At 44.3% G+C, this 13,615-nt stretch overlaps 2 protein-coding genes across 2 annotated transcripts; one reads left to right on the plus strand and one right to left on the minus strand.

Moving 5' to 3' along the window:
• Nucleotides 1–100: 100 nt before the first annotated feature.
• Nucleotides 101–5,445, minus strand: LOC112889026 (peroxisomal acyl-coenzyme A oxidase 1-like). The gene is made up of 14 exons (XM_025955489.1): nt 5,192–5,445; nt 4,385–4,493; nt 4,217–4,278; nt 3,748–3,957; nt 3,519–3,606; nt 3,287–3,449; nt 2,997–3,195; nt 2,208–2,405; nt 1,624–1,755; nt 1,339–1,459; nt 1,098–1,208; nt 904–973; nt 592–775; nt 101–517 (listed from the first exon to the last, which is right to left on the minus strand). Exons 1-14 carry the CDS (start codon nt 5,342–5,344, stop codon nt 305–307), a joined length of 2,013 nt encoding a protein of 670 aa, XP_025811274.1. The 5' UTR covers nt 5,345–5,445; the 3' UTR covers nt 101–304.
• A 5,722-nt stretch (nt 5,446–11,167) lies between these two features.
• On the plus strand, nt 11,168–12,897 carry LOC112891138 (uncharacterized protein At4g28440-like). The gene is made up of 2 exons (XM_025958070.1): nt 11,168–11,588; nt 12,399–12,897. The coding sequence occupies exons 1-2, from the start codon at nt 11,276–11,278 to the stop codon at nt 12,593–12,595; spliced, it is 510 nt and encodes a 169-aa protein (XP_025813855.1). The 5' UTR covers nt 11,168–11,275; the 3' UTR covers nt 12,596–12,897.
• Nucleotides 12,898–13,615: the final 718 nt, after the last annotated feature.

Below are 13,615 nucleotides of genomic sequence, written 5' to 3' on the forward strand. Positions count from 1 at the left end.
GTATCATAATTGAGCCAGCCAGCCAGCGAGCGAGCACTCAGTACGTGTTCCTGCACTGAAGGCGTACTTCCGCTTGATCTTTCCCAAGTACGCATTCAGCTGGAGGTTACATACAAGTAAACAACCAACAGTAGCTTCGACAGATACAGACAGAGTTCCACTGCTTCATGCACTTGAGCATTGAACGTATCATATGATTCGCGTGCCTACACATAAGGCAATGACTACACACGCAGACATACGAGAATGCCTCTTTCCTGGCTTATTCCCCTCGTTCATCCATTCAGAGGAGAGACGCGCAGAATCAGAGCCTGGAGGAGAGCTTGAGCTGCTGCTTGAGCAAGGGGCGGAGGTACTCGTGGTACCCCTCCGGCACCACCGTCTCGTTCAGAGGGTCCTTCCACGCCTCCTCGTACAGCGCCGGGTACACATTCCCGTCGTACCGCCCCAGCACGGACCCCAGGTAGTGGTCCGTGTGGTTGAACGCATCCACCAGCGCAACAGCGTTCGGTCGCACCTGTGGTTGCATGACCCATTCATTCTCTTCACCACCATACTACTCTACCGGTACCAGCGCAGGAATTGGCCTACCTGCGCATACAGCTTGCCCAGCTGCTCGTTTGCCAGCGCTCCCTGCTTCGGTGTGATGCACCCAGTCGCCAGGAAGTCGCCCAGGTGCTTGTGAAGAATGTACAGTGCGTAAACATTGCAAAGGTTCTGGAGCTGTTCCTTCACTCCATCTCCAGGAATGTCCTGCTGCACCTTCTCGATGAACCTAACACCACACGGTAACAATGAATCGTTGTTTCTTCTACTTCTTCTTTCCTTTATTTTATTTTTATTTTTTTATTTTTTAAAAAAGATCACACGCTCCACCAAGAAGGTTCAACAATTAATACTTACTTGGTTACAATGATCAGCTGGATGTGAGCTACCGCAGCCTCAAGCAAATCTGGGGACCTCTCGTAGAAACCTGCAAGACAATGACCATTGTGAATACACTTGATTTCCAAAGATACTTTAGCGACTACAATTTGCTAAAAAAAGAATCCAAAAGAATATGATATATTTATTTCCTAGATATTATAAATACTAACCTTCCTCTTGGCTTGATGCTTGGCTTACGTTCTGGGCGCAGTTTACCACCATCCTGAGAGCCCTAGCTTCAAATGCCTCTTGTATGGCAACAGGGTTAAGCCAATCTTCAGCTGTTGGGGTTTATCAAACTTGGATTATTACTATCACAAATATAGGATAATAGCCTCCTCAAGAGGCCTGAAACAAATATCAAATATACTTGACAATGAGATTATATGATGAGCCAGCCTGAGTATGTACCAGTATTGACAGCACATTTGCATTGCATCAAATATTGTACTTTGCCCATGTAAGCCATTGTACCAACAGGTTGCTTCCCAGAAGCCAATTGAGAAACAGTCTTCATTAGAATACGTGCAACCTACAGGCACCACCAAAGGCAATTAACAGACCAAAATAGACTAAAGAAAAGCATATTGAAAGGCGGGGAAATAAATTATGCAGTCACACATACACAAACAATAACACAAGCTAAAAGCATGATTGTTGATTAGTATCATCACAACTAAGGAATACCACACAAACCTGCAAAAGCAAAACAACATTGTCTCCTTCGTAGGTGCAAGCAGGAACATAAACAGCAAACAATTCAGGAAGCCCACTGCTGTTCAAGTAACCATGCCCACCACAGAGCTTTCGGCATTCTTCAATTGCATCCTGCATCATAACAGAGAGGTCTCCCCATTACAAGAATTAATTGTCAAAGTCCTTTGTTATATATACTGACTAGACCATCAGAACATGCATAAGCTTGACCGTCAGACCAGAATCTACACTCTCGAGAAATGGAGTGGAGCTTCAGGAATACAAGTCAGTCGATAGAAAAATTGTATCGGGTGACAGTCTGGGAGAACACACGGTCCCAACTTATGAAATACCTAAGAAAATGAAGTGATAAAAGCAACAATTGCCCATTTGGCAGTGTGAGAATTTCTACAGACTACTTTTATAATATTTGGGAACAATCAATATCAACTCAACCCGCTTCAATATTATAGACATGAGAACCAAAGAGGGCCAATGAATATACCCGATGACGTACAGCAATTAAACCATTAATAAGTGGAACAGCTAAAAGCATTACTGAATTTAAACCTAATTATGCGTACCGCTGTTACCGATGTTGTCACAGCCTTCAAACCAGCAGTACATGCATGAGCTTCTTGCAGTGTCGAGAAGTCCTTAGCTTCCAGTTTCTGGGTGACATCCATGTATAGCCAGTTGAGCCAATCACCCACAAATCTAAATGCATATGCTGAAGCCAGCAATGGAAAGAGTCTGCTTTGTTGAGTCTTGTAATTAAGGACCTGTAACCAATTTGAATTCATTAGTCACTTGTTGCTGGGTAGCCCAAAGTTGCAGCAACTATCCATGTATTAGCATAGGCAGTAACAGTGTAACACGGGCCGTTGATTCACGAAAGTTCATCATACATCCACAAATATTAAAAATCACAATATGCATATCATGTATGCTTAACAGACAAGTTATTTCAAGAAGATTAGCAGCATATCCTAACCAGCTGCAGAGTTGACATAACTTTGGAAACATTAGGGGCATATGGATAGGTTATCCACGCAATTGCATAATGGAAGTGAAAAACAATCAGCATCAACTAAGCTTCTTATTCTTACGACATTGTAAGTGGTCTTTTGAGGTGCATATGGGTAGAACTAAAATCACATAGTGACCATAGTCTGGGAAACCAGATTTTGGCGTCCAGTTTCCTTTGATGCCGCCTAGTGGATAGATTTCGATTGCTAATTATTTTTTACATACGGTCAGTTTAATTCTAGTTGAGAACATGGTTTTCAGCAAAATTTCTTCAAAGATTAATAACAGAGAAAATGAAGAAATCACGACACAAATTTTCTCCAGAGATTAAAAGAAAAAAATACCTGAGTCTCAGGGCCACCATCTTGAGAGCCAAACTGCTTTCGGATTGCGCTGTATCGTACAGCAATGCAAACAGCGCGAGACAAAGCCTTAGAAGCATCTGCAACAATTGACTGACGAACAAAAACCATTGTCCCATAAAGCAGCTGCTTTGGAACATCTGAGTGAACATATTTCCCCTCCCTTGTAACTTGTGAAAGCCTAGAGAGTTAACGATGTCAAGTTTGAGGAGGGTTGAACCCAAAAAAGGATAAAATGCCAACATGAAGTATGATAACCCAAATGGACAGACCTCATCAACATTTGATCCCTTGGGATGCGCACATGATCAAATCGCAGAACACCATTATCCATGCTGTTATAAGCACCGCTACCAAATTTTCCACCAATATCACCAAGGGTAACACCAGGAAGCGGTGAGTGATCCACTAAGCTTCGCAGTTGCACAATGAAACCTGGAACAATGGCATGCATAAGTCGTAAAGAAATAGAGCTTAAAGGTGACCTAAATAAAAAGACACTACCATGTATGCCATAGTCCTTTCCTTCAGTTATCAACCGAGCATACACCACTGCATGAGTGGAGGCTTTCCCCAAGCCACCAGGCCACCACTGCCAATATGAAGAAACACATAATGAATTGCGGAACAGCATCATTAACAATTTACAGATGGCTAAAGCAACAGAAAAAGAAGGAAAGAGTGAATCTTTCAAATAAATCAATAAGGTGGCAGTTAATTCATATAACTTTACTTTGCTAGATGTCAGAGTTGGACTGTGGATGACAAACTCATCAGTCTTTGGATCAAATGTAGCAGTTGTTTCAAGGCCCTGAACATTTGAGCCGTGACCAAGTTCAGTCTGAGCATAGCACCCAATTATTTGGAACTTGTAAGCCAGTGGTAACCACTTCTGCTGCTGCTCTTCAGTTCCTTGCCCTTTTATAGCAGGAACAAACATGCCCTGCAAGGTGTTTCTTTTTTAGAGTTAACAAAGTAGATGAAGGTTGAGCAAAGCAACTATCTGCTATTCCATGGCATCCTCGGTTCTTATTGAAGGGAATGCCCTGATTTTTGCATAAATCCAAGAACAATAGGAAGATAGATGGCATGCAGAGAGTATGGTAGCACTGACTTCAGAAGACATACAATATGCGCAACAAAGACTTCATTGTGGTATGATCAGAACATATACTGATGGAGTAAAGCATGGATAGGCATACCCAATGCAGATCAACATAACCAGGCTGGTCGACATATAGCCTCAACAAATTAGCTTCCTCTTCTGTTAATCCATATCAAATAAGACAGTACATGAATTAAGTTCAGAGTGCTGTATGACTACCACCTTTTTTTGGTTGTTAATGGAAATATATGGGATGATCTGGGACCTGTAAGACGTAGCTCGACGATCCGCCTCCACGCATGCGCTGCTTTTCTTAAAGTATCCTTGAACAAGTCCTTCCTGGAGAGCATGGTCCTGTTATCCTTGCGGAAGACCTAAATATTGAGCAGGCATAGATGTGAGCGAATCTTCTCTGAATGGGGATTCAAAAGCTGTAATTTGAAGCAATATATGTTGATGTAATAGGTTGTGTTGAGCGCACAGACATTCGAGAGAAGCAACGGCTAGGTATGCAGTATGTGTTAGGCTCAAACTCAAAATGTAGCTGTTGCCTTTTTTTTGGGGAAAAAAACAATCTTACAGTTGTTCACGTGGAGCGGACGTTATTACTGTTGAATAAAAGATTATATGGTTTGAGTCAGCATCAGAAGGTGACCAAGGCAAAGAGGGAAACAGTAAATTAAAAAGGTGTGCGTGGTCAGCAGTGGATCTAAGGGTACTCGTAAATCCTAATGATGTGATGTGAGGGAGGGAAAAGGCGGTTCGGCGAGGCGCTCAGAGCTGAATTAAGCTGGTAGAACGTGGTATTGAATAAATAATCGATGGGAAGGTAGAAGGGAGCGGAAAAGGCAAAGCATGGACAGATTATATGGAAGTCAGCTAAGCGAAGCTGAACAGCTCCGGGTGGAAGAAGCTGAATAAACAAAGTCGGTCTCCCTATGGCGACTGGGGAGTTGAGATCGGAGGTGGGATTTGGTGCCGTGGGGCAAGATCCAAATTAAAACGGGATTGGGAATTGTTTGGGGAAGAAGAAGAAGAAGAAGAAGAAGGAGGAGGAGGAGGAAGCACTTACAGGGTCGGATGCGACGAGGCGTGCCATGCGGTCGGCGACGTCGACTGCGTGTCGTGAGCCGGCCCATGCGACCTTCATCTCCTCGACGTCGAAGCGCGCGGCGGCCCTCTCGGCGGCGAGGTGGTCCACCTCCGCCGCAGCGTCCATGGCCATCTCTCTCTTTCCGGTCGGCTTTGCAGTTGCCTCAGCTACCCCCAACTGTTCGGTTAGCTTGATTACTAGGGTAGGCGAGCGACAGCGGCGACGTGGAAGACCAAGGCAGTGCAGTAATGGTATGGCTGCGGCTCCTCTCAAAAAAAAAATAGTTCAAGAGTTTGATGCCAATCTGAGGCCAACAGATGTAGTTCTCAATCATATGTTAATCTGGGTGAGAATCAAGAACCTCCCTTTTGGTCTTACGAACAAAAGTTGGGGAGAAGAGCTAGCTGGAAAGATAGGTAAAGTGGAAAAGGTTGACGCGGACTCCAATGGCAGGGCTTGGGGGCCTTTTCTCAGAGCAAAGGTGAGGATTGACATAACAAAACCTTTGCGAAGGGGTGTGTCAATTTTCTCTGTAAAGAGACAGAAAAAGGAATGGTATGAGGTGCAATATGAAAAATTGCCAAGCTACTGCTACTCTTATGGAATTATTGGACATTCATCGGTGGAGTGCCCAAATCCTGCTGAACGGGATGAAAATGGCAATCTTCCTTATAATATGGAGTTAAGAGCTGCAGATGAAAGAAAGAAAAGGAGTTTTGGGGATGGGGTAGGCCAAGGTGGTAGTTTCGCAGAGAAGAAATCTAATGCAGTTAGTGGGCGTGATATGTTGGCAGGGGGATCTGATTCTAAGCTTTTAAATAATCAATCAAGGACTATGTGCCCCTCGGGACAACAATCTTTGGATTCTAGTGATAAGGATGAGGACAAAGAGACTTTCTGTAATAGAAGGAGCCAAAATATAACTGCCACAACAGAACCCAACTTTGTTAAAGATGCTAAGAATGTTGATATGGAAACTAGTGCATCGGGTCTTGAAAAGAAAAGAAAACCAGAAATGAAATCAAGGGAGGATTTGATTAATGGTGCTTGGTGCAATGAGGTCACACAAGATACAGACCCTATGGAGATGGCAATTGTGGTAGCTCAATCGACAAAGGCCCAAATTGTTAATGAGGTGGAATTTGAAGGGGAGGAAATAAAGATGACAAAGAGGCAAAGGAATGAGGAAAATACTTCTGTAATTCTATCGGCGGAGGCTGGGTACCAGCCCCGCCGGGAGCCATGAATATCTTATGTTGGAACTGTCGGGGCCTTGGGACTGCCTCGACAGTTGCTGAGCTTCGCCTTTTGGTGAAGCGTTTCCGTCCCTCCCTCCTATTTTTATCGGAAACTAAAATGAGGGATTCTAAAGCAAGAAATTTGATGTGGTCTCTTGGATTTTCTGGTTGCTTTGCGGTGAGCAGTGAAGGAAACAGTGGGGGCCTGGCCCTGTTTTGGGGCAAGGAGTGCCATGTTTTTCTCCAACACTATACTACAAATATTATTGATGTGACAATAAAAATGGGAACGGAGATGTTATGGAAATCTACCTTTGTTTATGGGGAGCCTAGAACAGAATTGAGGCACATAGTCTGGGATCTCCTTCGCTTTATTAGAACACAATGGGTTGGACCGTGGATATGTGCAGGTGATTTTAATGAAGTGCTAAGTAGTGATGAACATATGAGTAAAGTGGAAAGAGGGGAACAACAGATGAAACTTTTCAGAGAGTGTCTTGAGGACTGCGATCTAGTTGATTTGGGCTTCTCAGGGCCAAAGTTTACATGGAACAATAGGCAAAAAGGGAATAACAATGTTAAAGTAAGACTTGATAGAGCAGTGGCTAATGGACAGTTCATGGAGCTATTCGCAGACTGCCAAGTTGAAAACGTGATTACATATTCATCGGACCACTATGCTATCCTAATTTCAATTGACAACAGCTTTAAATGTAATAAAGCCAAACCTTTTTCACAAACTTTTAGATATGAGGCAATGTGGGCAAGGGCTGCTGACTATATGGAGGTGGTAGAGAAGAGCTGGAAAGAAGGTTCAGAAGGACCGAGAAATATTCAATCAGTTTGGTCAAAGTTAAAGAAAATGGCAGGCTCTTTGCAGAAATGGAGTATGAGCACTTTTGGTTCGGTCAGAAAGGAGATCAAGAATCTTGAAAGACGGCTAGCAAATCTTCGATCTTCCTGTACCACAATGTTATACTCTGAAGAAGAAAGGTTGATTGAACGGAAGCTGTGTGAGCTATTTGAATGTGAGGAAATAATGGCGCGCCAGCGATCTCGAGTGGATTGGCTCCAAGAGGGGGACCGTAACACTTCCTTTTTCCATGCGAGAGCTTCGGCTAGAAAAAATACAAACAGGATATCGTATCTTTTGAAAGATGATGGTACAAAATGTGAGGATAAAGAACAGATTAAATGTATGACCCGTGATTTCTACATGAACTTATATTCTAGTGAGCCATGTCCCCAAATGAATGTTATTCTGGAGACTATCCCGTGCAAGCTGAATCAGATCACCAATGAGGAGTTATGTAAGCCCTATTCAGATGAGGAGATCCATGATGCCTTATTCCAAATGGGACCGACCAAGTCGCCAGGTCCTGATGGTTTTCCAGCGCTTTTTTATCAGCGTCACTGGGATCTTTTGAAGGATGAAATCTGCCATGCTGTGAGAAGCTTCTTACAAGGTGACCAAATTCCTGGTGGGCTTTGCGATACTACTATTGTTTTAATTCCAAAAATTTCACAACCTGAGAGGTTGGTGAATTACCGCCCAATAAGTTTGTGTAATGTCCTGTACAAAATAGCTTCCAAAGTGTTAGCTAACAGATTAAAGAATATTCTTCCAAATATTATTTCAGATGAACAAAGTGCTTTTGTACCGGGCAGGCTAATAACAGATAATGTTTTAATTGCTTATGAATGCATGCACACGATTAGAAAACAGAAATCTAAAACTCCATTTTTTGCTTTGAAAATAGATATGATGAAGGCATATGACAGAGTCGAATGGAGATACCTGCAGGGGGTTATGAGCAAAATGGGTTTCTCGAATGCATGGATCAATGTTGTAATGAGGTGTGTAACAAATGTCAGATATGCTGTTCGAATTAATGGAGAACTATCACGGGTTTTCAAACCAACAAGAGGATTAAGGCAAGGTGATCCGATCAGCCCATATCTATTTCTTCTTTGTGCAGAGGGACTGTCATGTCTTATAAAGAAGAAAGAAAGTGAGGGATTTCTTAAAGGGCTTAAGAATGGAACAAAGGGGCCAGCGATATCACATCTTCTCTTCGCGGATGATAGTATCTTTTTCACAAGAGGAGATGCGAAAAATCTTCAGGCTCTAAATGAGGTGCTACAGGTTTACAGTGAAGGCTCTGGACAGAGGATTAATCGTCAGAAATCTTTAGTTTCTTTTGGTACTCATTGTCCGGAACAAATTAAAGAAAGAGTGAAGACATACCTTAATATACAAAATGAAGCATTGCAGTCAAACTATTTGGGAATGCCATCATGGGTTGGTAGATCACTATCTAATAGTTTTAATTTCCTATCAGATCGAATGTGGAAAGTGGTGAGAGGATGGAGTTATCGACCCCTTTCTCGGGCGGGCAAGGAAGTTATGTTGAAATCGGTGATACAAGCAATTCCAAATTATGTGATGAGTTGTTTTCGGCTACCGGCTGGAATATGTGAGAAGATGAGAATGACAATTTCAAATTATTTTTGGGGAATCGAAAATGGGAAGAAGAAAATGCATTGGCGATCATGGGAATGGTTAACCACACCAAAAGCTTTGGGCGGCATGGGCTTTCGGGACATGGAACTATTCAATCAAGCAATGTTGGGAAAACAATGCTGGAGACTCCTTACAGTGCCACATTCTCTTTGTGCAAGGGTGCTAAAAGGCCGTTATTTTCCTCATTGTGATTTCTGGTTCGCACCACAGCCAAGAAGTTCATCTTTTATATGGCGAAGTCTCATGCATGGGAAGAAGCTACTGGAAAAAGGTATAGTATGGAGAGTGGGAGATGGGAGAAGGATTCAGTTAACAAGGGATCGCTGGATTGAAAACTCTTCTTTACTGAAACCTATTGTGCCTCTTCCTGATGATCTCACAGTTCATTTTCTTATAGATGAAGAATCTGGTGATTGGAATGAGGGCCTTATTCGAACATGCTTCACAGAAGGTGATGGCTGATAAGATCCTACAAATTCCATTGAGCAAAACAGCCTGTGAGGATTTCCCAGCCTGGCCACATTCTAAAACAGGTATTTATACGGTAAAAACAGCATATTCATTAATGAGAATTGAGAGCTTTCATAGATTTATGAGTGCTAATGGCAGAGGAGAGAAGTCAGATCAAAAGGAAACTTCTAAAATGTGGAAACGTCTTTGGTCCATTAAGGCGCCGCCCAAGATGAAAGTTATGCTATGGAGGATGGCTCACGACTGTTTGCCGACAGGTGCTCAACTCAAACTTCGAAACTTACATGCCTCTGATATGTGCTGCTACTGTGGTAGGGAAGAAACGGTGCAACATGCTATTTTAACGTGCCAATATGCTTATGAAGTTTGGCGGGAAATAAAAAGGTGTTTTGGCATCAAATGCAAAATTCAATACTTGCCTTCCGTTAAACAATGGCTCTTTGATTTTCTAGATGGTGCTACTGATGTGGATGCAACGGTCTTTACCATCACAGCCTGGCATATTTGGGAGGCAAGAAATGCGGTACGTAATGGTGAAAAACTTACTCATCCCAATAGAGTTGCAGAAAAAGTGAAAACTTATGTACAAATTGCATTGATGCACTTATTTAAATCACCAATATCGCATGAGTATGAATCTGAATACTCTGTTCCAAAGTGGATTCCACCGCCGGATGGATGGTTGATGATTAATGTTGATGCAGCAACATTTAAAAATCCACCTCGTATGGGTGTTGGTTTGGTGGTTCGTGATCATAGAGGTGATTTCATTGCTGCGTGCTGTTAGTTAATACAAAGATTTGATGACCCAGAGCTAGCTGAAGCAATAGCCATAAGGAGAGCTGTCTCCTTTTCCTTGGAGCAAAACTTGCAGCAAGTTGTTGTGGCCTCGGACTGCTTGAGTGTTATCAAGAAGATAAAATCCAAGGTCCATGATAGATCTCACGTGGCAGTCATTATTCAGGATGTTAGAAACTTAATTGGTGAAAATCCTTCTGTAACATTTACCTATGTTAGTAGGTGGTGTAATGAGGCAGCTCATGTTATAGCTAAGCAAGCTGATGTGTTTAAAGATGTAATTTGGTTTAACGAGTCTCCAGAAATTATTCGGAACATAATATGTAATGAACGCTTGGTTTAATATATTGCTGCCTTGTTATCAAAAAAAAAAAAATAGTTCCACCTATAACTCTCCAGCTGTTCTGATGGAGCTAAAGTTGCTTTCAAAAGTATTTAGCGAAACAGCTTTTTTTATTTTTTTAATGAATGGATTGAAAAGGCGAAACGGGTGAAGCTTCTAGTAACAGTGTAAGCCTATTTCCAAAATACTTCTTTGGTGGAGCCGTTCCAAAAGCTCCGCCAAAGAAGCTGTAAACAATACATACCTCGCTCTGATACAATACACGCACAGGCTGACAGACGGGCGGACATTTGTCCATGTGAACATATACAGGTCCTCCGTCTCAGAATGTAAATACCATCCAAACAAATAGCTAAGATAGCTAAGAATTTGAATTCAGTGCCATGCCATTTATCTGTTTTTTCTTTCCGGATTGTCACCTTGCCTACAGCCAAACATGTGTTGTGTGCTTTTTTGGCCCACGTTTCAGATGCAGCCCAACTAGTCTCTGGTCTCCAACCAACCGTTCCGGCACAGCCCACCATGCCACGCATGTTAAATATAAATAGTACCCCACCCCACCTGGCAGTTGCCCCCAACAACAACAAGTTGTCTTCTCGTTTCGGCCGCCACCAACTGCAACCCCACCGCGGCCGCCGCCGCCGCCTCCTCCGCCGCCGCTAGGGTTTCGGAGCAGAGGATCGCCGCCGATGTCGACGCCTGCGAGGCGCCCCTTCCGCCGCGGGGCCCCACCCCCCGGCACCGGCTACGTGCGCCGCGGGCCCCCCGCCGACGCCGCCAAGCCCCGCGGCCCCGCCGCGCCGGTGCCCTTGCGCAAGCCCGTCTTCACCACCATCGATCAGCTGCGCCCCCAGACGCACGGCCACACCCTCACCGCCCGCGTCCTCTCCGCCCGCACCGTCCTCGAGAAGCACTCCACCCACGTCGGACGCACCCGCGTCGCCGAGTGCCTCGTCGGAGACCACACCGGCACCATCCTCGTCACAGCGCGCAACGACCAGAGTACGTACCCCCCACCTCCTCCTCGTCTATTACTATTCCTTGGCCCTTGATCACCAGTCGTGCCGTCGACCGATCGATCAACTGGATTGCTATCCTGCTCTCTACTGGGATTCGATCTGGTACCATTGCAGATCTGTGCACCATCAGCGCCGTCGCCATACTACCTGGCACCCGCATTGCATAGATCTATGTCCAATTTCCTCCTATATATATGCTTCTTACCATGCCAGCCATTGTATTATGCGCTCCTGTTACATGATCCGTCAGGTGTAGTTCGCACTCCAAGCTTTTAAGTGCTCAACTCAATAGGCTGTGTAGCCTATAGCCTCTGCTACTTGTTCACCTATATATAGCCTCTGCTACTCGTTCACCTATATATGCATAGGACTGGCGTTTCACTGCAGCAATTTTTGTTATGTTGATTGATCGTACATGCTTTAGGCTTCATTGTGTTCAATTGTGGATGACTAACACACATGTATAATGACATAGGTGTATCCTTTAGTGGCCATCCAGAAACAGCCGGGCCACCGAACATGCTATTTGGCCTTTTTTTTTGAAAAGATCTATTTGGCCTTTTTGTATACCAACATTGTCAGTTATCCCTTGCTAGCCGAGTCCACGTTATACTAGCATCTTTTCAATTCATTAGTTGGGTATATACCTCTAAGTTCACATGATGAAACCTTACTTATGTAAATGTGTTTCGCAAGTAGTTTTGTGATATTCATCACTGTTGGTTACAATGTGCACAATGTGACTTGCGACTGACCTAGACTTGCTTTCTTTCCTTTTTTTGGGGGGGGACAGTTGACCTCGTGAAGCCGGATACGACAGTGATCTTCCGCAACGCCAAGATTGACATGTTCAAGGGGACCATGAGGCTGGCAGTGGACAAGTGGGGGAGGATTGAGGTGACTGACGCTGCTGAGTTCAAGGTGAAGGAAGACAACAACATGTCGCTGGTGGAGTACGAGCTGGTGGACGTGGCGGAGGAAGAGGATTGAGTAGAGTCATATGACCCTCTGTTGAATGAATTCGGGCTGTGGACATAGATTTCAGTAAGGCAGCCGTAGCAGTAGGCTCCTTTTAGTTATCCTGGCGATTGGAACTTGTTAGCTTTAAGATATGTTGAAGCAGCAGGATAATTATGTACAGCAGCAGCGGCAAGCACAGCTCCAGCTGGTGGTCTGTCTGGCTGTTGCTTTCCGAGGCTAGGCCTGGTCTATCTTAATGCTATTCTCTCATTGGGTGTTTATGAATCAGTTTCCATTTCGACATCTGCTTTATGTTTGTGCCTGTGATGTGATGAAGATGTGTGATGATAATGGATGTGGTGATCTTTTGATGTGTTGAGGTGTTGCTCTCACTAGCATCAACAATCTGCATGTTGTGCACCTTGTTTTCTGGCTTGTTTGTTTGGTTTGTTGCCCTTATGTTGTTGTCCTTGCAGAGAGGGCTGTAGGGAGCATTGATTGCTTGAATCCTGATGAACACCTGCCTGTGTGATGCTAACACGAGCAGAGGGAATGATCTGCAATCCATGCATCATCCTGTAGTAGGCTGGTTGGCTTGCTGAGACTGATCTCTCTCTCTCTCTCTCTCTCTCTCTCTCCCCTCTGTGGATCAAAATACACAGATTCTTTGGAGTGACCAGGAACTGCCAGAGGCTGGCTTGAAACCAAGACGTCCGTCTGTCCTGTCCGCCACTCCACCCACTTCCAGCTGGCAGCTCTCTGTTCCGGAGTCCGGCAGATCACATACATCCGTGGCGGAAACCAAAGGATATAGCCATAAGATGGCAATGGTAACTGCCCTCGTCTTAGGATCTATTTGGTTGGAGAGGGATCAGGTGGGACGGAACTGTTCCATCCTACTTTTTAGGTTGCTTGGTTGCTGGATAAGGTGGAACCGATCGGTTCCGGTATGGAATATTCCATACATATGCGGAACCGTCCCGTACCAAAAAAATCGGCGGTACCCGTCGGTTCCGGAACAAGCGCGTCCCAGCCCCGCGTCCCCAACTC

The sequence above is a fragment of the Panicum hallii genome, chromosome 4 (genome assembly GCF_002211085.1).
Source record: "Panicum hallii strain FIL2 chromosome 4, PHallii_v3.1, whole genome shotgun sequence".
Lineage (NCBI taxonomy): Eukaryota > Viridiplantae > Streptophyta > Magnoliopsida > Poales > Poaceae > Panicum > Panicum hallii.

Coding starts and splice junctions, on each gene's coding strand:
- LOC112889026 (XM_025955489.1), bottom strand. CDS start 5,344: ATGGCCATGGACGCTGCGGCGGAGGTGGACCACCTCGCCGCCGAGAGG. Junction 3,958..4,216: donor GTTATGTTGATCTGCATTGG/GTATGCCTATCC, acceptor AACACCTTGCAG/GGCATGTTTGTTCCTGCTAT. Junction 3,607..3,747: donor CAACTCTGACATCTAGCAAA/GTAAAGTTATAT, acceptor TCATATTGGCAG/TGGTGGCCTGGTGGCTTGGG.
- LOC112891138 (XM_025958070.1), top strand. CDS start 11,276: ATGTCGACGCCTGCGAGGCGCCCCTTCCGCCGCGGGGCCCCACCCCCC. Junction 11,589..12,398: donor CACAGCGCGCAACGACCAGA/GTACGTACCCCC, acceptor GGGGGGGGACAG/TTGACCTCGTGAAGCCGGAT.